This window comes from Tasmannia lanceolata, unplaced genomic scaffold (assembly GCF_043159265.1).
Source record: "Tasmannia lanceolata isolate RefF3 unplaced genomic scaffold, GAP_Taslan_0.1 ptg000015l, whole genome shotgun sequence".
NCBI classification, from domain to species: Eukaryota; Viridiplantae; Streptophyta; class Magnoliopsida; order Canellales; family Winteraceae; genus Tasmannia; species Tasmannia lanceolata.
Genome location: NW_027518692.1, coordinates 29,487,324 through 29,514,790, shown reverse-complemented (window position 1 = coordinate 29,514,790; position 27,467 = coordinate 29,487,324). Strand labels below are relative to the sequence as shown.

The 27,467-nt window shown below is 36.1% G+C and overlaps 1 protein-coding gene across 5 annotated transcripts; it reads left to right on the top strand.

Annotated features, from left to right (window-relative positions):
- Nucleotides 1–169: 169 nt before the first annotated feature.
- On the top strand, nucleotides 170–27,264 carry LOC143846191 (K(+) efflux antiporter 4-like). 5 transcript variants are annotated; one of them, XM_077354616.1, is made up of 21 exons: nucleotides 171–451; nucleotides 1,798–1,841; nucleotides 7,283–7,341; nucleotides 7,514–7,592; nucleotides 7,698–7,759; nucleotides 7,850–7,925; nucleotides 8,078–8,152; nucleotides 10,133–10,204; nucleotides 10,325–10,408; nucleotides 12,063–12,131; nucleotides 14,500–14,577; nucleotides 14,949–15,037; nucleotides 22,503–22,599; nucleotides 22,671–22,754; nucleotides 23,199–23,294; nucleotides 24,323–24,511; nucleotides 24,599–24,676; nucleotides 25,289–25,333; nucleotides 26,547–26,639; nucleotides 26,739–26,751; nucleotides 26,893–27,264. In XM_077354616.1, the coding sequence occupies exons 1-21, from the start codon at nucleotides 247–249 to the stop codon at nucleotides 26,898–26,900; spliced, it is 1,695 nt and encodes a 564-aa protein (XP_077210731.1). In that variant the 5' UTR covers nucleotides 171–246; the 3' UTR covers nucleotides 26,901–27,264. The 5 variants fall into 5 exon arrangements, 4 of the variants coding, with proteins under 4 accessions (XP_077210731.1, XP_077210730.1, XP_077210728.1 ...); XM_077354615.1 differs by lacking the exon at nucleotides 26,739–26,751; XM_077354613.1 differs by having other exon boundaries at nucleotides 172–451; nucleotides 26,739–27,264.
- The last annotated feature ends 203 nt before the right edge of the window (nucleotides 27,265–27,467 follow it).

Genomic DNA, 27,467 nt, shown 5'->3' with positions numbered 1-27,467 from the left:
AAAGAGAGGGACTTTTCCGTAATTTCACGCTACCTCGTCAGTTAGCTTTCTTTGGACAGTAAAACGAGCATGCATTTTATGTATGATGTAACAGAACATAACCCAACCTCCCCCAACCACGGTTAATTACTCTTTTTGTTTTTATTTCATCAGCATGCATTTATAAATCTCTCTCTCTCTCTCTCTCTCTCTCTCTCTCTCTCTTCTTAGCCTGCGCCGCTCCCCATATCTTGTGCCCCACCTGCAATGAGATTTTCTTCTTCCTCCTCCTCTCTTCTCATCTTCCTATTTTCTCTCCTCCTCTCCTTCGCTTTTCTCCCTTCTCATTCGCTTTCTGAAACCGATGATCGATCCAAAAGCACAAATATCACTGATTCGAAGGAGGATAGCTTCGCTGATATGATTGATCGCGCTCTCGAGAAAGAATTCCCCGAAAATGAACAAACCGGAGGTCTGTAGATCTACAATGCTTTTCTTTTACTCGATTTCTTGTTTTTTCTTCTCTTTTTCTGCAATGTGTGACGGAAAGAGGGAAAAAATGAGTGTTAGATTGCGAATTAGGTTTTTTTTTTCTTTTAAATCTAGAACTAGATTGAGATTTTTTTCGGCGGTTTGATTCTTGTGAGTGTGAAATCTAGAACTGTAGTGAGATTTTTCTTTACTCGATTTCTTGTTTCTTCTCTTTTTTCGGCAATGTGTGATGGAAAGAGGGAAATATTACTCCTAGATTATGAATTAGGTTTTTTTTTCTTTTAAATCTGGAACTAGAGTGAGATTTTTCCTTTTCTCGATTGTGAAATCTAGAACTAGAGTGAGATTTTTCTTTTACTCGATTTCTTGTTTTTTCTTCTTTCTTTTTGGCAATGTGTGATTGGAAAGGGGAAAGATGACTCCAAGAGTATGAGTTAGGTTTTTTTTTCCCTTTTAAATCTTGAACTAGAGTGAGATTTTTCTTATACTTGATTTCTTGTTTTTTCTTTTCTTTTCTCTTCTTTTTTTGGCAATGTGTGACGCGAAGAGGGAAAGATGAGTTATAGATTATGAATTAGGTATTTTTTTTCTTTTAAATCTAGAGCTAGACTGAGATTTGTTCGGATACGCTCCTGAGTGTGAAATCTAGAACCCTTTTAAATCTTGAACTAGAGTGAGATTTTTCTTTTACACGGTTTCTTCTTTTTTTTCCCTTCTTCCTCCTTTTTTTTGGCAATCTGTGATGGAAGAGGGAAAGATGACTGAGAGATTGCGGATTAGTTTTTTTTTTTCTTTTCTTTTAAATCTAAAACTAGAGTGAGATTTGTTCGGAGACGCGTTTGAGTCTTGTGAGTGTGAAATCTAGAAAAATAGAGTGAGATTTTTCTTTTACTTGATTTCTTGTTTTTTCTTCTCTTTTTTTTCGGCAATGTGTGATGGAAGAGGAAACGATGAATGTGAGATCACGAATTATGTTTTTACTCTTTTAAATCTAGAACTAGAGTGAGATTTGTTCTGAAACGCTGGTTTGAGTCTTGTGAGTGTGAAGTCGTAACTGATCTCTGTCGATTAATTGGAAATCCTTTGTCAGTCTTTGAATGTTAGGTTTTGACAGTTTGATTTCTTTGCCGTGGCAATGGTAGTCTAATGTTTCTTTAATGATAGGTTTTGAACCGAGGAGATTAGGAAGATTCTACTAGTCCTGGTTAAACTATGGTAGTTAGTGGTTTGGAGTCCGTCTTACTGAGAGAAAAAGAAAATCAAAAGTTTGAATTTCTAATGTGGTATCAAGAAACACTGATTTGGTTGCTTTTTTATTTTTGGCAGAAACTGATGCAGGCAGCTTTAACAATAGTGTGGCTGAGCAACAGGTTGGTAATTGTGCTTTCAGGAATTGCTAGTCACTATTTGTGGATGATCTATTTGTTTACATGACAACTGTTTTGTAGTGATCGTGATGTGTTGTGAATGATCTTTTACCTATATTTTGAATTAATCGTTTGTTGAATTTAAGAATGTGTGTGGCACCATTGAGAACTTGGTAATTAAAAACACTGAATCTAACTACTACTAATATTTTGTTGGAACTTAACATCTAATCTCGTCATAGCTGAAGCTTTATTAAATCTGCATGATACACTACTAAGCATCAAATTTAATCTGGAACATTAATTTGCACTCTTATTATAATTAAATTTGGCCCATTAAAAAAAAATGATAATTAAATTTGGATACCTAGAGTAGACAGGAGCAGTATTGCTTCTGTCTCACTATGAAACTGGAGGAGGAAGATGATTTAACATGTCCAAAGCATCCTGCTCATCATGGATTATATTGAATAACAAGGATAAGTGGGATTTGTATCTTCAAAACTAGATTTAGGAAGGAGTCTTTACTTGAAAAGTTTCTTTAGATGTCGATTCACAGGTGGATAATGATATATAGTTGTTTAATACTAGTGTCAATTGAGATTTAGTTGTTGCATAGAAGTCTCATTATGGCACTTAATCATTGAGCTTCGTCCGTGCATGGCTGACGGAAGAATCTAGCCATGTCCTAAGCATATCAGTATTAGAATCCATGTTGAAAGGTGTTGAGACATGATTCTCCAATTGTTTAGAAGAATTCATAAAGCATAGATGGGGATGTATTTGGCAGCAAGTGTGATCAGGGATAGGTACAAAGGGTTATATTCATTAATGATTGTAAGGATATTTATAGATTAAAGTAATGGTTTTCCAGTCATGCGATTTGTGATGAATATATTTATGTATTATAGATATATCTTCCTAGGGCAATGCCTCGAAGTTCTATAATACATTCCTAACCACATAGGTATTTAAAAAAAAAAACCCTCATAGAAGTATAACCTTTCAAAAAAAGAAGCATAAAACCATTTAGATAGCTACCATTAAATGCTAACTATTATAAAAAATGTCAACACACAATTAAGGAAATGTCACTACTAGCCTCCCAGGAAATTGATATTATGAATTCAATCTTTGAACTTTGGTGGAGATCAAATTTATGAGTCATAGCCATAGTGAAAAGAGCTGCAATCTCAATTATTGAATCAACATGTAGGAGAGAAACAAGCCTAGGTGGTTGTTGTTTTGTGGTATTGACAATCAACCATTGCATGTATTGAATGTGTAACCCCTAGTTATAAGTGGCTTTTATGATACATATTACAACATAGAGTTTGCCTAGTTCCCAGATGAGTAAGCAATGTTGGATATTGAACAATATCATTATAGTTTTTTTATTGTTTTAATCTCACTATAATTTATATAGATATGGCATTTTACTTCGGTTCTAGGTAAAAAGAGTCTCATGGTCATTCCTCTTGCAGAAAATAACAATGTCCCAAACTCACTTGTTCATCTTGAATTCATCTGAATTGACTTGGTTGCGGCCCTAACCAAGCATGAGTAATTATGTGTCTGGTAAGTTGCTCCTATTCAACAATCTACTCAGCCTAGTTCTCCGTTGTCCCAAACTTACTTGTTCATCTTGAATTCATCTGAATTGACTTGGTTGTGGCCCACTAGCCCTAACCAAGCATGAGTAATTATGTGTCTGACGAGTTGCTCCTATTCAACAATCCACTCAGCCTAGTTCTCCGTTGACTCAGCCAAGTCAATCAAAAACTCCCATATAAGTACTTTTTTCCCTTTTTTAGTTCTTCTTTAATTTTTTACTCTTTAGTTTTGTCATTCTACTCTATTGTGTAGCCTCTAAGCAAGCTCTAAGTTGGGTCTGATCTTTTGAATATTGGAGAATAAGACATGATCCTAGGAAGGTATAGGAGCTTGTGGTAGAACACATTCATTAGAGGAACCAGCCCAGGGAACTGCTGAGATGTAGAAAATAATGTAGGAAATCGATGGCCCTAAATATCGTCATCCAAACAAAATTTTCATTTAGCATGAGTTATATGACAAATATTCACGAGATGAATGTACTTCAAATAGGCTACAATGTGATACACATCTTGGTTGACAATGCATGCGACATTGGGAAAATTAATTGTGAGTGTGGAAATCCCCAACAAGCTGTTTGCATGCCATATGAGTAGTATTAGGATCAAATATACATATGATAAGCTGTAAAATTTGGGTTTAGGAGGTGTGATGCTATGCAAATCCTTAGGCCCTTCAACCATAAATTGGAGAAGGATGATGACCTTTAAGGAACTCTTGAACTTTTTTTATATTTTTATTTGAATTGTTGGTGTACTTCTCTTTTGAATTGAGGAGGTTTAGAAAGTCCATGTTCTAGAAAAAGGCATTCTGGAGTTTCTATTTTGAATTGAGGAGGTTTAAGTTGAAGTAGGAAGGTTGAATTAAGACTGCTTTATAGTCTCTATCACACCGGGTGGATAGGAACCAATAAACAACTAAACGTGGTGAGTGGAGCCTTTAGTCGTGAAAGGAGATTGTGTTTTAGCTTCCTCAGGGCCTTGTGAAGCTTAAGCTTGCTTTAGTAGGCATGTGATGCTTCAAGTTTGTGCTAGGCATAGGAGTTGGGCAAAGTGATAGTGAAGCTCAAGTGGTGATTCAAGTACCTGGTAAGCGTAGTAGCCGCCTTGAGCATGCTTTTTGTACAGTGCTCTCCATAGGCCCTTCAAACCATATGCAGTAAGTGGGACTAATGCCTGTAATAACAGATTTCAAATTCCTCCATATAAGACAATGAATATAATCGAGGTTAAATGGAAGAGTATGAAACATAATCTCCACAGTACATTATGGTATTAACTTTGAGGAGTAAGTCAATCCCATGCTAGTGATGGGAGCATTAGCTATAAATGAATATAACGTAAGAAAATGAACCTACTTTAGAAACTCCACGCATTGGGATGGATAAGGTCGAACGGTGGAAACCCCACTCATTGGGATGGATAAGGCCGAACAGTGCAAATGACTCAATGCTGCAAGGGAATGACAAGAGTAGTGTGTAACAAGCTTATAGGTGGTGCACAAGTTGCTATAAGAAAGAAAAATGTAAATAACTTTTTTTTTAATGGCAAAAATGTAAATAAACTTTTGAAAATAATAGGACAGTTGCTCCTTACTGGCATGATACTTGTACCACATCGCCTTTCGCTTAAAACTGTTGAAACGCTCATGCTATATCTTGGTTATTCATATATTACGGGTGACTAGATCTTGGACAATCCCACAGCAGGATAGTGACATTACAATTTCACGGATGAGTTCATTTTAGAAACATTACTTGGGGCTAGTTTGTAACTTAGTAAACACCAAATGATTTTAAGAGCAACTCCATAAATAGATATAGAAAATGGGCCTACTTTATATATTGTAGAAGGGGCATGTAGTATTAGAGACATGCATTTCTAAAGAGTGATAGAATGTCTTACATGTCATATTATCTGAAGCCCCATATCAATTGCCCAAGCACGAGTAGTACCTTGGATTTCTATGGTTGATCTAATGTTCGAAAACTTAGTCTTTGAGTCTTAAGCTTGGATATCTGTCTTTCAGTTTCCAAGTTTGACTTGGATAAGTAAAGAACTAAGTGTGCTTTTTTAAAGCCGATGATTGGACAGAATAAGAGGGTGTGACCTGAGCAAGTTGACAATGTAAAAATCAAGATTGACTAGCATTGTTTTGAAAATTGATAAGAGTGCTTGACAGAGGTATTGAGCATCGGATAGCGGATGCGAACGAGGCTGAGGTTCGTTCGCAACCTTTGGGCCATAATTCTTCTAGCAACCTTCTGGGTCCTTCGGAAAGAGAGGAATGCTAGAGTATTTGAAGGTGTTGCCAAGTCTCCTGCTTTTTTATGCATTAAAGTTATTGCCTTGTCTGTTGCATGGGTAAGAAGCCTTCCCCTGTTCCGGTTTGTGTCGCCATTTGATTTATGGGAAGGTTGGAAGAAGATCTTTTTCAGCGCTGAGCGTCGGCCCCCTATTGTCCAAGAGTGGCAGCCTCCTCATCCAGAGTTGGAGGCTGGCATTGGAGGTGTCCTTAGAGATGAGAGGGGTGAAGTAATCTGGGCTTTCTCAGGACATATCGGGATAGCAGATGCGAATGAGGCTGAGTTCGTGCATCACATCAGGGAATTATAAGTTTGGGAAAGGATTGCCTCGACAAGGTGATAGTGAAGGGGGATTCCCTCTATGCCATTTGCTGGCTTAGGGGGATCTTCTGTCCCCCCTTGGAGATTTGCTTGGTTTTTTGACGAGATTCTAGCCTGAGATGCTGGATCGTCAATCATATTTATGCATGCTCGAAGATCGGTCAATGGTATAGCAGATTGTCTAGCTAGGGAAGGATTAGAAAAGCAGGGATTGGAGTTTTTTATTTTCTTCCTCCTTGATCGTGTCTCTTTTTTGTTTTTCTCTTCGTATTTATCTGGGTTGACCTCCTCGGCCTTCCTTTTGGCTTCTAAATGAAAATTGCTACCATTCCAAAAAAGGTATTGAGCATGGGAGCGGGATTAAGGTAAGGTTTTAAATTTTGGTTTCGCTTGCCACGGAAATGGAAACAATTCAGTTTCCATTTGAAATTTTGGTGGAAATCCTGTAAAATTATGGAAACATGTGAAAAAAATGGGAATGCAATTCATATAAAATGTAGTGCATGCATTATCAAACATGAGGCTGCCACTCTTGGACAATAGGGGGCCGGCACTAAAAGTTTTTGTGGTGCATGCATTATTTTGACATTAATGCGGACAGAAACTAAAAGTTGTTCTCTGACACTTTTTATATAGTATTGATAAAGTTGTTCTCCGACACTTATTATATAGGATTGATATTTTCTAATTCTTGTAGCCTGTCAGTGCTCTTGTAAAGTAATATTAATGGGCTACATGTAAGCATATTTTCATATTTATTAGCCGGTGGTTGTCATTGTATTTGTAGGATCTATGCCTTATCTGAGGTCAAACGCTCCTCTTTTCCTCAGAAATCCCCCTGCGATATCTGCTCCTGTATACCTTCTAAAACTTGTTTATTTCCAATGAGATGCCTATATGACGGTGATTACAAAAAATGACATGTGCTTTTGTATTTGTAAAGATAACATCGGTTATTATGGCTCATGAAGAATGCATGGTTATTATGGCTCATGAAGAATGCATGGTTATTATGGCTCATGAAGAATGTGTATAAGTTGTCTTGACTCTTGAATGGGTGTGCATTTCATAGTTGTTTGTTGTCTTGTTACAAAAGCACATGTAACGCTAAACTTTGGGTTTTCATATTTGGTTGCATATGCTAGTGGATTTTCAGGTTCATTCTTTTGCTAATATTTTTTCTTTATATGTTTTTGTTCATCAGGCAGTTCTGGAAACTGTAGCTAGAGTTAAGACCAAGAAAAATGACACCAAAGAGGAGAAGTATATGCTTCTATCATGTGAATTTATGAATGATATAAATTGATTTTTCACTGGAAATTGCTTTTCTTGATTGACACTTGAAAAGAAGTTAAATATGCAAATGCTATAGTTAAAAGTTAATTCAGCGTGGCTGTATAAATTTTAATTTCTGCACATCCTTTTGGCTCTATAGGTCTTTTCAACTTCACGATGTTTTCAATTTGGATAATGAAAATCGAGCAGAAGATACTCCAACTTTAATAGATCGTAAGGTATGTTATATAAGCTTTGTCTAATCCACCATTCAAAAAAAAAAAAACAAATTAGTCTTCAAGGCTAATCAAATATGATGTACATGCTGAAAACTGCGTTTCCAGGACAATGTTTTCATTATATCAAATCCCAAATCAAAATATCCTGTCCTACAGTTAGACTTGAGGTAAGCCTACTGATTTTTTGTGTTTTTTGGAGCTATTGCTTACATTAACCTCTCAGCTTATTTACACTGTTCAAATTGCTGTCTTTGCAGGTTGATATCAGATCTCGTAGTGGTCATCGTATCTGCAACTTGTGGTGGCATTGCCTTCGCTTGTGCTGGACAACCGGTCTGAGCATTATTACTGCCCTGAATTTTTTCATAATGAACTGTAATTATTGAAGAGAGTATTATTCTATAATAATTTATTGATATTATATGAATACACATCCTCCATCCTTAAATGAACTGTGTGTTTTACCCATTTTGAATTTATTGTAGGTTATTACTGGATATTTGCTAGCGGGATCTATTATTGGGCCTGGAGGTCTAAGCTTTGTTAGTGAAATGGTGCAAGTAAGATGCTTTTACTTTTACATGCTTATAAGCATGGTTTTAAATTTCCATGAAACCTACACGAAACAACCAAAATATTTCTGTTTCCATCCCCACCTAAATCGAAACTGAAACGACTAAAATTCATAAACTAAAATCGTAAGTGTATTACATCAGTATGTAATAGTGATATATTATCAGTTACATTTGCTGACGTGGATCAAATCCAGAGCCCTTTTTTGGCTCTTTATGCAAGGGCTCCCTTGTATCTATCATTCCTCATTATATCAATATGTATTACATAATTATATCATATATGAATTGCATGCAAAATGTGGTACATGTATTATGCATAAATATTTATATGAATTACATGTGAAATTTGAGATGTACTAAATTATCAGTGTCAGTGCATGTCACTAGGTGTTTGATGATTTTAAACCATTATGGATGGTTGTATTCCTTATGTGATGGCTTCTAAGTTTGTATTTGTGCATATTCTAGTATTTCCTGATGTTTCATCTTTAACTACTATCATTTGCTTATGTTTCCATATATTTATATGATTTTACAGGATATCCATTGAAATTTCCAACCGAAACTGAAACCGAAACATTTCCGTTTCCGTGACGACCGAAATTGAAATTTAAAACCTTGCTTATAAGTTATGCCTTCTTTAAAATATGTTTCCTTTTTCCGAGTTGATGTTTCATTAGGGAGAACTTGTGGCATTGGTTTGAGAAAAATTACCTTAGGATATGATGTGGTAAACGGTGAACCATGACTTGCCTTAGGATTTGACTTTTTGCCTCCCAAAGATTCACTTATAAAGTTCCCCGATAGTAAGCCAAGAGTATTGTCTCAACAAAAGAGGCCAGACACCTGTCATGGTTCTTTTAAAGAGGTGGAATGTTCCTACCATGACTATTATCACTTGGGAACATGCGTTTGACAGTCCCTGTTACGTACATATCTACATTTCATCTGGCACCGTTAAATGCCATGTTTGTGTATAATGACAATTGTTACTGGGAAAGCAAGGGGTGTGAGAGAAAGAAATTAAAATCTTACTATTTGGTCGGCAATGTTTCGTTGGAGTTTCATGTTATTAGAGGAGAGTATGCTTCTTCTTGTTGGAATTGTTGAAGTGGGCTATGGTTGCTGAAAAGGTAGAAGAGTCCGCTGGAGGGCCATGTCAAGTTGAATTTCAGATGGTTGTATTTGGCTATCCAGGTCTGGTGGGAATTGTTGGTATCGTTAGAAATCATGCAAGAAAAGTTAAGCTGTTTTTTCATGTCTCATTATTTTTAAGGATTTGAGCAGGCCCAAAGTCCTTTCTTTTTGTCAAGGGGTAAAATTATTATCTTCTAATATTTTCTGTTAAAATTGAGATTGAGTGGACTTTCGTAATTTTATTAGATTAGTTATCAAGAGTCAGAAATTCCCGAGGCGGTTAGGAAATTTTGGTCAAGGAGATATTAGATGTGTATGAGTTGTTACAACTCACAAGTAGTTTATCGACCGTTTCCTGGTGAAGGAGCCAACACTTCAGCTAAGGGCGACGGTCAAGGCCGTCCTTTCTTTTGGGTTCCAGTTTCCTCTTTCTTAATGAATATGTAAGGTCAGCGGTGTTATCTTTCTCACTTTTTTATAAAAATATTGTTTACTGAAAAGAAAAGAAAAGAAACGGGTCGAGGGTTTTTTGGCCGAAATTCTATTAATCATTCTTGGAATTGGCTCATTTATTATGTAGTATTAACTGTTGAAAGTTAATTTTTTTTGTTTGTTCATATTTTCTGCCTACCGGAAAACAAATTAAAGAAAAGAAAAGAAAGGATCTTAGATTCAATATGAATTTCTACCAGAACATAAACAAGGTTTATATTCATCTCTTCATTAGTGTACGAGTTTCAGATTGATTATTACTGTCCAGTTCAAGCAAATAAGTTTTAAACCTTCCCATTTTACAATACATTTTTTTACTTATGCTCTTGAATGCAGGTTGAGACAGTTGCTCAATTTGGTGTCATTTTCCTTCTTTTTGCGCTAGGGCTTGAGTTCTCCACAGCAAAGGTTGATTCATGACCCTCATCCTAATTTCCCCTTCCTAAATTTGAAATAATATTTTTCACAGTTTCAAGTATTGTGTAAATTCAGAGTAGCTAGGTTGATGTCTCCTCTTTGAAATTGCAGCTACGAGTTGTTCGAGCAGTTGCTGTTCTAGGAGGGCTTCTGCAAATTTTTCTATTTATGTGCCTGTGTGGCATCACAGCTTCGGTATGTTTCAGAATTTTATGAACCATTTCTAATTTGTTTTTTTCACACTTAATGAAAATATTGGATTAGTCATGTGATGTGAAACTTGTTGCTTTCGGGCATTTCTAATGCGGTTTTTTGAAGCAAGTGCATTCTATAAACGCCTTATAAAATTTTAACTAGAACGAGACTTTAATCAATAATGAATTATGTGAATGCCTCTTTCGCATTTCAACTTATTTTTTACTTTATGATGGCTAAAACGCCGCTTTTTTTATGATGCTCTCTCTCTCTCTGCCATCACATTTGGCCTTGGAAAATCAATGCCTCCAATTGCAATTGGCAACATGACTTCCAATGCTACTCCTAGAAAGAACCAAGATATGTAGAACCAATGGCTCCATTAGGGTTAGGGTTACATTTATGGCTGGACTCACGTAAACACTGGTTAAGGTTGCCATAACTGTCACAAGATTGTTGGGCAATGGGAGCACTTGGGTGCTGCTAAAGAGGCACTTGAGGTGGTATGATACGATGCAGTACATCCTATTACGCAAGGAGGGGATATCTCAGCCAAGAAAAGGGGAAGAAGAAGGGTTGAACTTGGCCTTATTGCTGTTATGTTGATGTCAGCACACAACCTTGCCAATGTCAGTATGGAGGAGGTTATTTCTGATTTTTATTGAATTTTCAGAGGATTGTACTAGTGTTGTAGAAATCCTCAGTTTGACTTATGTAGGGAGTAGGGACTGGTTATACATTGGAAGTTTCTATTTTAAGTATAGTCAGAATCTAAGTTTAATTGAAATTTCGAAGCTATCAAAAAAGAGTTTGGCTTCGTGGAGATTAGTATTTGTCATTGATGAAATATAGTATTTCTCTAGTGATATCAGTTCATCTTTTAGTCACACTCTGTGTGTGGCTAATGTGGTAGAGACAAATACAATTTAGAAAGGTGTATATCTATGAATTATTTGTCTAGTAATGTTTTCTCCTTGCATAATTCCTATTTTTGTTTTGATTAATAAGATATTTCTTCATTTAAAAAAAAAGAGAGGATAGTTCTTGTTTTTTTTTCCGAATGGCAATAAGATATTTCTTGTTAAAAAAAAACTAAAATAAGGAAAGTGGTTTCATCATTTCAATTAATCATGTTGCAACACAGGAAGCCAATTAATACTGTTGGTTAAATTATTAATTAATACTTCTATCGTTTTTTGACAAAAAATAGATGAAGGCTTTATGTAAGCTACAAAAATCTTTTCTTGTTTCTCTTATTTGATAAATTCTTCTTTCAATATAAGTGGCATTTGTTATACTTACCAGTTATCTTGTTTCTCACATTTGTTTTGGAATATACATGAAGTTCTCAAGATACAAGTGGATTGTCATTGTATCAAACCATTCTTTTTGGCCACATCATTTTCTTAGACATATATCGTCTGTCTTGCTCCTCTATGATGCTAGAAATTTGGGTTGACTTCCTCCAACGCTACAAATCTGAAAATAATCTTAAATCATCACTATAATGCTCAAAGCATCTGAAAAGCATATTATTTCCAACTTCCAGCTTGCGGTTTTTTGTGTCAGGTAGTTTCATGAATTGTTCTATGTTGTCTTTCTTTATTCCCTTTGTTGCCATTCTGATATGTGTGCCAATGCGTGCTTTCTGCAGTTATGCGGAGGTAAACTTTCAGAGGGGGTATTTGTTGGTGCATTCTTGTCTATGTCTTCAACAGCTGTGGTACTTTTCTAACATTGAAATAAATTGCTCATCATTTTAGTTGATTGTTCATATGAAACCATTTAAATGTAATTATGGATGGATCTATGCAGAAGTTCTGTATTTTTTTTATTCCTTGTTGTTTTGATGAGAAATTGAATGAAAAAATCCCAGAAGGCCCGGCGATCCTTTCAAAGTTAATCATCAACACAAGAACAAACCCCTTGTGCTTTGTACAGGACCAAACTCATGTCATATTTCATTGATAGAAAAATCTTCTGATCTATCCTCCCTATTGTTATTCTTGCAATTAATCACAGTTACCTGTTCAGTAGCAATTTCACTTCTGTATGAAGCTTTAATTCCCTCTCTTAGTAAAAAGAATTTAGGAGCATTTGCTTTGCCTTAGACTTATTCCTCTAGACTTGTGCCGTTATGCCTCTACTTCACCACTCTTTGGGTTGATTGTCGATAAATCAGTGTGAGAAGAATCCATGACATACTGAAAGTTCTACCTTTCCACCATTTATCACATTTAAAGTAAAAAAAAATTCTGACTATGATTTCCTTCGATTTCTTATAAAAGTCTTGTGCCGATATGCCCCAAACTCTTTCTCACTAGCACCCTAGAAAAAATGAAAATTTTAATCCGGGGAAGAATCTTTCAAATTGAAAGAGTTCACCCTTAAACACCCTACAAGGCTACTCGATCACCCACATCACCACATACTGAATTATAGGTCAAAGACTGTGACCTCTCTCGCTCCAATGCATATTTCATTCCTACAAAGGATTAAGAAGTCAAAGACCCAAGACAAACTGAACCACTCTAGGATATTGTACACGAACACTTCATGCAATCTTACTAAGAATCAGTAGATCGTTACCACCCAGCAGTTTCCCCTTCCTCTGTACACATCATACACTCATTAGCCATAATGATCTTCTTCTTCAAGAAATCACAATGGTTGATTGTATGATTTTATCCAATGCCATTGTTCAATAGACTCCTTGATCATGAATTCTAGTTAGAAGGGTCTTTCAAAGAGCTCCTCCAAGAGTTGTAAATAATTCACAACAAAAACCTTGAACAATAACTTAAGTAAGAACACACCTTGAGGGTTTGCAGCCAATTCTATGATCCTCCTCACCACCCAACATGAAAGCCTCTTCAAGAAAAATCAGAAGCTTGGGATACCAAATCTGTCGTCTTTGAAAATACATTGGAAAAATCACATCCCACTACTCTCCATCCCACTACTTCCTAATCAGCAATACAGTCCTCTAGTTCCTAACCATCCTAGGAGTCTTAGATAAGCATGATGGAAAGGAACACTGAACACTACCTAATCAAAGTTCTTTGAATTTATTTGAATACATCTTATACCAAATCCCCAACAAGAACCCCTTGACAAATAGAATGCCAGGCTCTTAAAACCCCTACGTCTAACTAACTCTTTGCGGTCCCACCCACCCATACTTCCCAGTGATGACAGTCCTCCAAGGAGCAACTTTTTCTTTGCCAAGCCATATCCCCAAGAAGAATGAATTATTTCTTAATACATCATCCTTCGATGTATTTTCTAAAGGATTCATTAGCCGACCCCAACTAGTTTGGGACAAAGGCTTAGTTGAGTTTAGTTGAGTTTATCATCCTTCGATTGTATTATCCTATTTCTCTGGGTTTTACTTTCATATTTTTTCTCTTTTTGTGATGACGTAATCTGTGCAAGTTAAAGGCTCAAAGATTTATTTGAATCTACTGACCATTTCTTCTAAAATGTTTGGCCAACCCACGTCATTCTATTTTCATGAATTTTCTAACCTTGGTTATGCATATTTTGTTTGCACAGTGCAAACCCTACATGTCTTGAAAATGCAGAAGTCTTCTCGTGGTGTTGACAGGAAAATCCTCCTAATTGATTTGAAAACTTTGCCCTTCGTTCCTACATATTGCAAAGGCACTTTGGCTTTTTGGTTAATCTTTTGGGTATTTGGAGGATCATAACCTTACAAAATATAGTGAGACTTCATCTTTCTAAAGCTCTTGGACTGCTTCTACAATCCGATGACACCTGTGGTGCAGGTGTCACTAGATTCACTCAAATATTCTAAGCGGCATATTCTAGTTTCCATGCTGGGTTGCCTACATTTTTTCTCACTTTCTCAGGAATGTTAACACTACATATTCTTTTGTACTTTTTTTGGTGGTATCATATAATTCTCCTAATCTGTATTAATATTCTTTCCATCAGTTGAGTTCAAAAGATGTCTATGGAATGGATAGAATATGATAAATCCGTATTAATATTCTTGCCATTAGTAAGTTCAAAAGATATCTATGGAATGGATAGACTTTGATAAATATATTATATTGTTTCTTTCATAGGTTTTGAAGTTTTTGATGGAAAGAAACAGCATTAGTTCTCTTCATGGCCAAGTTACGGTTGGCACCCTTATTCTCCAGGTACCAAACTCGTACTCGCACATCTTTCAGTTATGGACTTCAATAATTGAGGACTCCTTTTAGTATGGTTCTTCGGCTTAAAGTCATGGTTATGCTTCCCAGTGACGTGAGTTCGAATCCTCCCATAGTAACCCGATGTGCGTGGTTTACGGGTGACTACACGCATCCATAGGGATTAGTCCCATCCTAAAATGGGGTGGGGATACCCTATGTCATAAAAAAATAATTTGAGGACTCCTTTTAGTGCTCACCGCTGTCTGGTTGTCATGTAACTATTGTAATATCATCTGGTGTGGTTAGGAATGGATTATATTCATTTGTGATATAACACAAGATTGCTCGTGGATAATAAATCTGTCTTTACCTATCAGGATTGTGCTGTGGGCTTGCTTTTTGCACTACTCCCAATTCTGGGTGGCACTTTTGGTGTTCTTCAAGGCGTTATATCCATGGCCAAGTCGTAAGTAAATCACTTGTACCAATGTTTTTTCATTATCTGAAGGATATTTTTTATTATGGAAAATTAATATAAGAAATCAGTGTTCCAACTTCACTTAATATACAAATGCTAATGATGAATGATACATAAAAACCATGCAGCTGAAACTTTGTGACTGAGCATTTAACCTTGAGTAGATGTGAACTTCGGAATAAAACGTTGTAATTCATATACTAAGATATACGTAAAAGTTATCTAGTCAATAATAGGTGAAGTTTTTTCATCCTCTCGTTATAGGCCTGACATCAAGTCTACCACTTTCATATGTAAAATTGTAAATTACAAAATACCGAACGACTTGTCGAAATTTCGACCAAAGTGCATAGAGAAGTGGTTTTCTACTTTGCTTGCTAAGTGCTTATTTTTTTTGCCCTGTTTCTTCAACTAGGAAAAATGCATGTGTGATGCACGTGCTATCAATTTAAAATTGTACAGACCACATCATAGGTTCATCTAAACCGTCCATGTGATGAAACACAACATCAATAGGTTGTGCCCGTAAAATCATTTCCATGGGCTGATCCTAGCCCTCCAATCTATATAGGTTTCCGTGATTGTTGTTCCTCTTAAGGTGCCCATAATTCGTCAATATTTTAACAGGTGTCCTGCATTCGTAATATCAACATTTCTGTAATTTGACCCGCACATAGTGAATAAGGAAAAGTAGTTTTTTCGTCATCGTTAGGGGTGCAACTTGGGTGTCAACCCGACCCAATTCGGGTTGTGTCGGGTCGGGCTGACCCGATTTGATATGGTACCAATTGTTGACCACCTCAACTCAAGCCGGGTTGTTTTGGATTTTGAGAACCAATAGTGAGTCACCAATAATCAGTTTTTAACTCACAGTCGGTTCTTAAAATCGAAACCAAACAGGGACTAACAATTAACAAAGGGAAATATTATCCGCACTACTATATTTTGATGATCACACTCCTCACTTTATTCAAGTACGGTATGGGCCGCACCATAGGATTAACCAAACCGTCCATTGTGGACTGTGGAGACTATTTGAATGTTGAAAAAGAAAAACACACATATACAGAACTTCTTCAGATGGAACCCAAATTCGGGTTTCGGGTCGGGTTGGGTTGCCCGACAGCCCAACCCGATTTGCGAAAAAGCTTAACCCGACCCGACCCAAATTCGGGTTGAACCTGTTGGGTTCGGGTTGAACCCAACCTGCGTGGGAACATCCAAGTAAGAACAACGGTTTGAAATTATATATAGTGCTAATGTCCTCACTACCATATTTTATAATGGCACTACTCACCGTATTTTGATGATCGCACTCCTCACTCTATTAAAATGTACGGTATGGCCCGTACCCTGTGTTGGTACTTTTCGTATGTAGATTACGATTTTACCCTGAAATAATTTCTCATAGAGATAGATGTTAGATATCAGCGAAGGGGTTAATGGTAAAACAGTAATGCTGACGTGTAAATCCCAGACAAAAAGAAAAGAAATTTCTTTTGGATGGGCCACTTCCTACATCGGTTGTGCCCCAAAAATAATTTTCATAGGTTGATCCAAACCCTCTGATCTATAGAGGGTTATAGGTTGATCTAAACCGTCCATGTGATGAAACACAACATCAATCGGTTGTGCCCGTAAAACCATTTCCATAGGTTGATCCTAGCCCTCCAATCGATATAGGCTGATCCTAGCCCTCCAATCGATAGGGGTTTCCATAATTGTTATTCCTCTTCAGGTGCCCTGAATCCATCAACATTTTGAAAGTGTCCTGCATGAGTATTATAAAGTAGTTCTTTCGTCATTGGCATGTCTTTACCTCTTCTTTGTAGTCTTTCGCCGTAATTGTCATAGGCAGGTACCCTATGTCGGTACTTTTCGTATGTAGATTATGATTTTACCCTCAAATAATTTCTCATAGAGACAGATGTTAGATATCAGCAAAGGGGTTAATGGTAAAAGAGTAATGTCGTGTGGATCAAAAGGTGGGACACAAGCAGAAATAACGGCAAATGACACAAATGCCCTTACATGTGGGATACAATTGAAATTATCGCAGTGGGACACAAGCGGAAATAACGGCAAAGGGTGGAAGAACTTAACCCATCATTTTGCCTTTATATATAGTAGTTAGATTATGGTGCAAATTCATCAGTTAATTGTTGATTTGATGCACTTGCACATTGATTAGTGGAAATTTATTGAAATGGTAGTAGCACTAACCACAAATTTGACAAGTACAAACCAATGTAGTAGCGTGATTACATTAATTAGAAGGGAGCGAAGGTGCTAGTATGGGGGAGCAAATGTGGAAGAGCATGTCCTGGGTATAGGCAAATTACTAAACAATGGGGTGTTGGTCTTGCAGCAAGGGAGAAGGTGTGGACTTTGGAGCCATATATCCATATGATTATCCATAATTATGCAATGGTTGTTGTGAAGGAGGCTTAAAGTACTGGTGCTCTCTATCTTGTCCATGGCCTTGTCTACAACTATGTGAGGAGATGCATAGGCAAGTAAAACCTCAGGTTGATCAGAGGTCTAAATGAACTAGCTTTTAGGGAAAATTGTGCCCAATGCTGACAAAATCTTATACCTCGCAAAAGTGCGAAAAGGTGTATGAGTCATCGTATATGTATTAAACATCCTATAATTGTTATCAAGATCTTTAAGGACTTGCTGGACTTTATCTTTGCCATTTACAACTTTTTTATGGCTGCAAGCTGATATTAAGACCTTTCATCTTGTTGAGGTAACCAAAACAAATGGAATATCCTTGTTATAATTGTGGAATTATGCTCAAAGATGTATGTTTTGTGTCTCGACTGTTGTAAGTATCTTGAATAATTCCAAATTTCTGGTGCAGTGGGTTCATCAAAAGCTTAAGTAAAGATCTTTGGAGAAAGTGCAAAATTTATCTATGCAAGAACTAGTTGATCATAGTCAAAGCTTCAAATTTCGATGTTTCTCCCAAGACATCTCCTCTCCTTTTCACTCTTTTTAATATATTTAGGTGGTAACATTAACGAGTCATCATAATTACCTAGGATGCATTCATACAAGCAAGAATCTAACCTTTGCAGGGTAGAAAATTGATGGGATAAAGTTTGATGGTAGCAAGATGGGGAAGGAGAGAAAAAAGTGCGCTAGAAGAAGCACAAAAATTGAAAGAAGTGGAAGCTATAAAATAGAAAGAAGACAAACAAGAAAAGTAGGAAAATCAAAGAAAGTATGCAATCAAAGGAAGGGATAGATTTAAAAAGAGGGAAATAAGTTGTATGGATAGAAAAAAAAAAGTTTAGGGCATGAATATCAGTTCCATTCCATTTTGTCTGGAATGGCGAGAACGTTTCATTCCGGACTAAAACATGGTACAAAATGTGGCACGAAACTTTCTGCCCTGTGTTCGTTCTGTTCCGGTCCATTCCATTCGTTGTGGTCCATTCCAAATATTATGCAAAAGTGCCATAAAATGCCTTTTGGCATTTATTCAGAGTTGTCCTTTTTAACCCATTTGTAGTGATGGTTTTATAGTTGTTTGAGGGACATTTGATGCCTTGAAACAAACCCTTCAGATGAATGGGAGGGTTAAAAACACATCAAAACCTCTCATTTTCACACTTTTGCCGAACCAATTTCGTTTAGTTTTTTAACTATTTAAAAAATCACCATTCTTAGCATATTTTTCAAAATGGACAAAACACAGGAACGTTCCGTTCGAATGAGCAAATTGAAATGCCCACCAGAATGGCATTAATAAAAGCGACGTAGGGTAAGAATAAGTGTTGTATGGGCAAAGGATTTGAAATTGCGATTTAAGTGGAGTAAACAACAAAAATGTAATTGGGCCTCCATTTGAAAGCCGTTGATATGCACCTAAGTGAGGTGCAAATTAGCAAATGAAAAATACTGAAGTTTAAGTGTCGACAGGTTCTCTTTTAAAAAAACTCGCTAACATGCACCTAAGTGAGTTGTAAATTAGCAATGGAAGAGTAGTCTAAATTTCAAAATTTGAATAAAAAGCAAGGGAGTTCAAAAGTCCATACAACAAATTAAAAGGGAACCTAGGTTTTGAAACAAAATGTTGATAGAAGAAAGACAAGAGAGATGTTTTGAGGTTTTTTTCACAGGGAAATAAAAGGGAAATATGAGAGGGAAAAAACGAGTAATGGAAGGAATGGAGAGTCTTAGGATTTCAGATGGGGGTATGTAGAGAAAAGTTGAAAATTTGTGATTTGAGGAAATATAAAAGAAAGAGATAAGAATTTGGAGAATAGTTTCATTGCTTTGGCCTTGTCCGGTTTGTCATTATGATTGATCTTTGGACTTTGGCTATGATACTATGTAAGAATGGAATGTAGGAGAAGAATCTTGATGGAGAACAGGAGTTCATGTATGTTCACTATAAAATTAAGCCCCCAAGTCTATACCTATTTTAGGTGCTGACAAGCAACTCAGTATAAAAATGACTGAACGCTTGTGTATTCATGAAAGAAAAAGCAATAATAAATAGTGATTTTTAAAAATATTTAAATTCAGGACTGTTGTATACAGTCAGAAATATTAAAGAAGCCTTGGTTCCTTTAGAAAGGTTTTTGTTGCCACCCAAACTCTTGAAAATCTTGAATGCTTCACTTTCCCCTACGTATGAATCTTATCTTGGTCTGATCCACCTCTTTACTTACTGGTAAAGTGATGTAAACCTATGTCACAAATATCTGCAAGAAATTCAATTTCTCGTTAGAAAATCATGATATTTTGATTAAACAATAAAATTATGTTTTTATGACGAGAAATTGAATTTCTCGTGGTTTTCTCGTGATTTATCGCTAATTATTGCGATAAATTTGGGGGGTTTACTTTAAAAATTATCTTAAACTTAATTCACTCTAAAAATCTCTCAAACATCCTAAAACCTTTGAATTAAAAAAGTGTACATATTTAATATTTTATATTTGTAAATTAATTTGTTTTTACCATTTTTTCCCGGTATAAACCCAAAAAAAATAAAAAAAATAAAAATTTCTTGAGATTTTCCCTTGACGAGAAATTCCCGAGAACGATATTTGTGACATAGATGCAAACCAATGACACGACAGCAAATAATGTTGAAGAAAAACCACAACAAAAATTTGGTTGAAAATAAACCACAAAATCCAAGAATACTCATTAAACATGAAGAAGAAGAAATACCTCCAAAGTTGTTGGGCTGCTAAACAGTAAAAGGTGAAGGTCCTCATGCGCTAGGATATTGCGAAGAGGCATCAGATGAACCACCAGGGAGCAAGGAGGTGTCAACGATGCAGATTTTCATCATTGAGATCCGTCAAATCTCTGTTTTGAAAAGAAACCAACAACCGAATGAGAGTACATTTATCTTCGCGTGTCATCTTGCTGCGAAAAGCATATTGGAACGAACCTGGAGCTCAGAGCTTTAACATTTACTTCTTCTAGTCTCTCAATCCCTAGCTAGAGGGAGTTTTTTCTCTCAAGATATCAAAGTCTCTGTTTCAAAACCTTCTTAGAGATGACATTCTGCCCCTTAAATACTCAGCTCAAACCAAATTTACAAGAAAGCCTAAAATTCTTAAAATACCCCTAGGCACCTTAAAACACAATATAAAGACCTTACACCAGAGATTACAGTGACAAACAACCCTCAAAAGTCCTGGAAAAAACCTACGTGAAACCCCCAAAGACAAAATGACAAAACTACCCCTATTCAAGAACCTAAAGACCAGAATGACAAAAATACCCATGATCAAAAGAAGCCCCTAAAATATGCCCTAACCTAAGTAGACACAAAAAAATATCTAAATAGACAAACACAGGAAAGTTGGACTGCTGCCCAAAAGGATTTTCAGCTCAACGATTTGTATCATAAAGTTACCAAATTTTATTCAAATTCGAACTTTCTAAATTCAGCCATCACAAGCTTCGCAACAGTGGTTTTTAGAAATGTAACAAAATGGTTCCAAAATATTCCATAAACTTCACTAAATTCCAAAATAAAAAGGATAGGTTCTAGAGATGAACCATTGTGAACCCACATACTGAATTGAATCCACGTGATTAAATTATTGTTAAATGGTCCTGCATCTGTATCACCTATCAAGGGTGCATAGAGTTCATAGGATCTGTTTTAGGTAGTTGTAGTAGAAGAATAGGCAGGCTGCGATAGTCACGTGAAAGACAAATCATTTTGTGTGTGGATCCATTGTATCAGCCTGTACTGCCATAGAAATATGACATATTTGTAGTTGCGAAGAGAAAAATTAAGGGTGTATTTGGATGTACTCCCAAATTGCAGTATGAGCCTTTATTGAATGCAGGTTTATGTCTAAACTGCAATCTGGAGAGCCCAATTGGATTCAAATTGCAAGTTGGATGTAAATACGAGGACAGCCTAATAAACTGAAATTTAGTGTCTGAATGGATCATTAGAAAAGTGGCAAGGAACCAAACTATGCTACGAGGTAAGATAGCTGCTATCTTCTTTTTTGAAAATTAAAAGATAGCTACAAGGTAAGATAGCTGCTATCTTAACTCAAGGGCAAGTGAGTGCCATGGAAACAAAAGGATAAAAGAAAGAATACTTGTACATTTTTCTCAATTGTGGTTTCATGCATGGTCTGATTGTTTTTTTTTTTTTTTGAAATGGCTGCATGGTCTGATTGTAATGGACCAATGTGCTCATATTTGTATGATACGTTTGTTCCCGATACAGTGAATGGGAGGAGGATATAGGAAAACTACCACTATTTTCTCCTTGCCGAACTTGGTTGTAAATGCAGAATTCTGACCTTTTGCCAAAAATAAACAAGATGACTTGTATTATTTCAAGTTATTTCTTGTAGGATCTTTTTGATATTGACCCCTTTTCATATGATTTAGGTAACTGTGTTACTCCTTTGAAATTCTAGTTCCAATTTTCATAATGATCCAGTATACTTCCACATTTTACGAATTCTACAAATTGTACTATGAAATTTTCTTTCAAATCCTTTCAAAATAAATAAAATTGAAAACCATTTGATCACCTCCCTTTTTCTGCAAGATAATTGTCTTCTTGCGTAGATAGGCTTTATAACCTCCATTTTGGAACAATAAGTTGGGAATAGAACCTGAGATGTTGGGCTCCCTAGTCCCTACCACTTGGGAACAGCTTTCAATTCTACTAATAAAACATTGTTATGCCAGATCTTTAGAGGAACAAACCAAAATCATAGGATCACTTTCCTTTTACTGAAAATGGAGGTTTCTTTCATATCCATCAGAAGAAATTTATGCATTTGAACACATTGTAAATGGATTTAGTAATGAAAATTTTATTGATTTTGTTCAGGTTGAAAGGAGTCTAGAGTCTTCCATTGCTTAAGATCTTTTAGTCTCTTATACCTTTACTTTATGCTAACTGCCGTTAATTGCGTCTATTGATTTTTCTCTCTTCCAGGTTGGTCTTGCTTTGTACATTTTTGGCCATTTTGTCTATACTATGCCGTACTTGTGTACCTTGGTTTCTTAAGCTAATGATCAGTCTCTCATCACAGGTATGTTTTGTATGAATTTTCATAGGCATACAGGAAAATATCACAATTTTACATTGTGTTCTATGTGCCAGGGATCTTATTCACTGGCATTTTCTATGCAGACAAATGAACTTTATCAATTGGCAGCGGTGGCATTTTGTTTACTTGTTGCTTGGGTTTGTTCCAGATCACTTCTCAATGCTTGGTTTGATGTATTCCGTGACCTTTGATTGGTTCTTATTTGGTTTTGTTTCATACTCTATATATAATCTTCTTTCAGACAGTTTTTCTACTGCTACTGTTATTACATCTTCACAGGAGCCGGGATTGAGCCTCTAGCTCAATTGGCCAAGGCTTTGTTCTTCAACCTTGAGGTCGGAGGTTCAATCCCAGCTTACCTACTAAAAAATCTTCACAGGAGCCATTATTGTATCAGCATTTTAGTGGTTGTGTGCCTTCACATCACTATAATATTTAAAGTGTCTTTCACGGATCCTAGATAATGCGTTTGAGGCTTAACTAGTGTTTTTTTAAAGGCTTAACTAGTTATTGTATATGAATTCCTTTAACAGTTCAAGCCAGATGCTTCACTTTAACTAGTTTGTTTGGTGTCATCTCAGTGTAGCGACAAGTTGGGTCTGAGCCTTGAGTTGGGTTCTTTTGCTGCGGGAGTGATGATATCAACAACTGATCTTTCACAACATACCCTTGAACAAGTAAGCCTTCTTTCTGTTTATTTTCCTGGTCGGAAGTTGTGTAGATTCCTGATGCCATTGCCGACTGCTGTACTTTAAGTATCCCTTCCATTGTGTTGTCAGAGACTTCAGAGGAGTTGTTGACTAATAATTTCTTATTTTTTTCAACTTTGAATGGCACAGTAGTTAAGAAAATAATTTGACTGGAACATGTGTGTGATTGATGAGTTTTTTTCATCTTCTATTATAAAGGATCTGGGGTGGCATGCCCCTTAGATATGTGTGGTATATTATAGTTGGGCCTGAATTCCCGGATGAGACTTTCATCTTGAAACTATCCGGAGTAGATTTCTACTTGAAGTTACCAATCTAAGACATTCTGCAAAGATATTTCTTTTCCACATGAAAGCTTCCATATATGTGCTTTCCTCTCGATTTTGTAACAAACCTGATATTCTAACACTTTGTACTATAAACACACCCACATTCAGAATATATAAGGACTACATTCCCGAGTGAGTTGGGACTTTGTCACTGTTCTAAGAAATGATAGTAGAATTCACTGCATTTGTAGATTTTTTGTTGAATAACCAAGAACCTAATGTGTGAAAATGAAATAGCATAGCCCCACTTTGAGGAAGAGTACACCGCTATTTTTATAATTCGGGAATTCTCCTGAACATGCATTTTTTTAGTCTTTTCTAAAAGGCCAACTTTTGTATACATTTATGAACAATTCAACAAAACTATTGTGGTGAAGCCATGTCAATGTTGTAATTTAATTATCAAGATTGCTTCATCCATGTAGGTTTTTATTTTTGTATTCTGGTTTCTTCATTCATATTTACCCCATATATCCAGAGTGAGAAAATAGATCTCTGGCATTTGAAATTACATATTCATATTTAGTTGTCTCAATGATATTTTATTGAACTCATGCAAAATTTGGCCTATGTACGGATGGCTAGGATCTTTTAGCAGAGAATCTTGACATTTGTGTATTGAAAATGGCCCATCGTACTCTCATTCCATATTTGTTCTTTTTACAGGTTGAACCCATTCGCAACTTCTTTGCTGCCCTTTTTCTTGCCAGCATTGGGATGCTAATACATGTCCATTTTCTCTGGAACCATGTGGACATTTTACTCGCTGCCGTTATTTTGGTGATCATTATAAAAACAATTGTTATCACAACAGTTGTTAAGGGATTTGGCTATAGCAATAAGACTTCAGTTCTCGTAAGTTTGTTCTTTGCTGGCGTAGCTAGATTTTGAGCTTTTTACATATTACTGCTGGTGAATTAGTTTCTATCACATTATGTGTAGGTTGGCATGTCCCTGGCACAAATTGGAGAGTTTGCTTTTGTTCTTCTCAGTCGTGCATCTAATCTTCATCTAGTTGAGGTTAGTGTTGGCGAATAAAACTACTCTTACAGTTTGACCTATTGCATCTAATTAAGATAGAAGTTAGCAAAACAAATCTTGTATTTATGGTTCAAAGTTCAAACCAGGTTTGTTAAATCCAATAATGCCTAATTAGGAAATATCGGCATACACTTCACGTGAGTTTATTATGTGAAGCATCTAAAAGCAAAGTACATTTTTTTTAATGGCGTAAATTTGTTCCACATAATAGCTTATGGTTCGAACCAGGTTTATTAGATCCAATAATGCCTAATTAGGAAATATCGGCATACACTTCACGTGGGTTTATTATGTGAAGCATGTAAAAGCTAAGTACATTTTTTTGAGTGGCATAAATCTGTTCATTATAAAAGCTTATGGTTCAAACCAGGTTTATTAGATCCAATAATGCCTAATTAGGAAATATCGGCATACACTTCATTTTGGCATAAATTCGTTCTGCATAAAAGCAAAGTACATTTACTTGAGATTAGCTAAATTTAGCTCATTCTCAAGGATACACACATGAAAGACTGGGTCAAGAGTTAGACACTCCTTTTATTATTTTATCAAAATTGATGATGTAACTGTCAGCCTGATCATGTTTGACAGGGAAAACTCTACCTGCTGCTTCTTGGCACAACAGCTCTTAGTCTGGTAATTTTCTCAACCTCATCATGTAACTATCCCATTTTGAATTCATTTTGTTCAATGCACAATGTGAAGCCCTATGTAGCCTCTGAATCTGACCTATAACAGTCACATAAGCACATGCTCCGATCCACACTTATCTCAACCTCATCATGTAACTATCCCATTTTGAATTCATTTTGTTCAATGCACAATGTGAAGCCCTATGTAGCCTCTGAATCTGACCTATAACAGTCACATAAGCACATGCTCCGATCCACACTTATCTTGCCCTTAATGGTTGACATAGGGGCACGTAATGCCAAAGCATCTCTGAGATACAACAAATATTCCTGTGCCTTCCTAGCAAGTTGGTGGGGACACCAACATTTTTTTTGGTAGGTAAGCTGGGATTGAACCTTCGACCTCTAGGTCGAAGAAAAAAACCTTGACCATTCAGCTAGACGCTCAATCCGTTGTGGGCACCAACTTGTCGATGCTATTTTGTTTTGAAAGGTAACCAACTTGTCGATGCTATTGCTAGGTATTTATTAGAAGCCAAAAATTAATGGAATGGCTTTGTGGGATATGTAGGTAAATATTCGTCAGTGACTACCCCACTATTGGTTTTTTGGGTCACCTACCAATAAAATGTTACTCTGTTAAAAAAAATTCTTCAGTGACTACATGCATTTTCGCCAAACTTGCACAAGAAAAGTCCAACCAGACCCATGAAAGCCTCAAAATGAGACTGAAATATCAAAAGATAGAGTTGCGTCTTTTGAAAATTTGCTCAGGCGGGGAGTATATTGAAGGATCAGATCACATTATTCTAAGTTGTTAGGTTGAAGTAGCTATACAACCTACATTGCATTAGTACATGTACAAGTGTCTGAATCTGGCACGTATGAGTGCAAGATTTGGCAAATCTCAAAAAGAAAGATTCATGGATTCACCGAAGTATTTTAATCAATTCTCAAATTATAATTTTTTTAGATAATAATATGGTTATAACAGGTACTATATTAAAATTTTACTATTAAGATCGATAAAACTCAAAACATGTGGTGATAGTATTTGGAAAAAAAAAAGACATAATAGAGATCTAGAAGTGTCGTGGCAAATACTGAAGTATTGGATTCTGACACCTGTAATGTATGAGTACTTCAGCTTTTTCAAATTCAGTTGTTTCATCATATTATAATTCCCTCTATGATCACTTAGAGAAGAAATTGTGCAGGTAACTACTCCGTTGCTGTTTAAGCTGATTCCTGCAGTCATACATCTTGGGGTGTTATTGCGATGGTTTTCTCCCGATAGCATCCAGGTCGAGGTAATGTTCTCATTTTTTGCAAATCATCCACTCATCATAATTACTTCCTCTCCATTACCAAAGGGGTTAAGGTATTTTGAATATGATTTCAACTTCCAGATGGGATTTAAAGGTGATAGCCTTCGCGCAGAGAGTGCTAAGCGTATTACTTTGCTGGTCCAAAGCTCTCATGATTCATGATAAACAAAAAAATCATGCACAGAAATGGAATTCCAGCTTTACCTGATGGACTTCTTAATACTCTGGGGGACAGGTACTTAAGAGCGCAAAGGAGATAGACTGATTCACAATTCTTCTAAAAGCTCTCCTTCCCGTTCTCTCCTCAACCCTCCTAACAGCCCCACGAGTGAAATTCAACTGACACACTAGAGGGATCTAAAAGCCAAGAAGCTAACAAATTTTGGTCTCGGCTTTTGATCGGGTAAATCTTACTCCTTACCTGCATACTGAATTTGTGTATCATAGTTTCTACTTCATCGTGTATTTGATTTGATTTTTTTGATTGGTGCTCAATTTGCAGTTGTTGAATTGTAGAATAGTATCAATTCATGTATTTTTATTTTGAAATACCCATCCCACCTTCTTTTATACCCCGCTTTAATCAAATCTCCCACGCTTATTTAAACATCGTTGTTAGGTTTCTGATTATTATTACTGACTCAGGTAAAATCTATATGGAACAAGTGTATAGAATTAATCGTAGTAATGGAGACCGTAGTCACAAATATTTATCTTGGGAATTGTATATTAATTTTTTTTGTTATTTCGGGTTTATACCTGTAAGACTTTGGAAAATAAAATATTTAGAATATGCAAAAAAAAAAAAAA

Excerpts from the sequence above, each read along its gene's own strand:
- LOC143846191 (XM_077354613.1), top strand. The coding sequence starts at position 247 with ATGAGATTTTCTTCTTCCTCCTCCTCTCTTCTCATCTTCCTATTTTCT. Across the intron at positions 452-1,797 it reads CGAAAATGAACAAACCGGAG|AAACTGATGCAGGCAGCTTT; the intron begins GTCTGTAGATCT and ends TATTTTTGGCAG. Across the intron at positions 23,295-24,322 it reads CACAACATACCCTTGAACAA|GTTGAACCCATTCGCAACTT; the intron begins GTAAGCCTTCTT and ends TTCTTTTTACAG.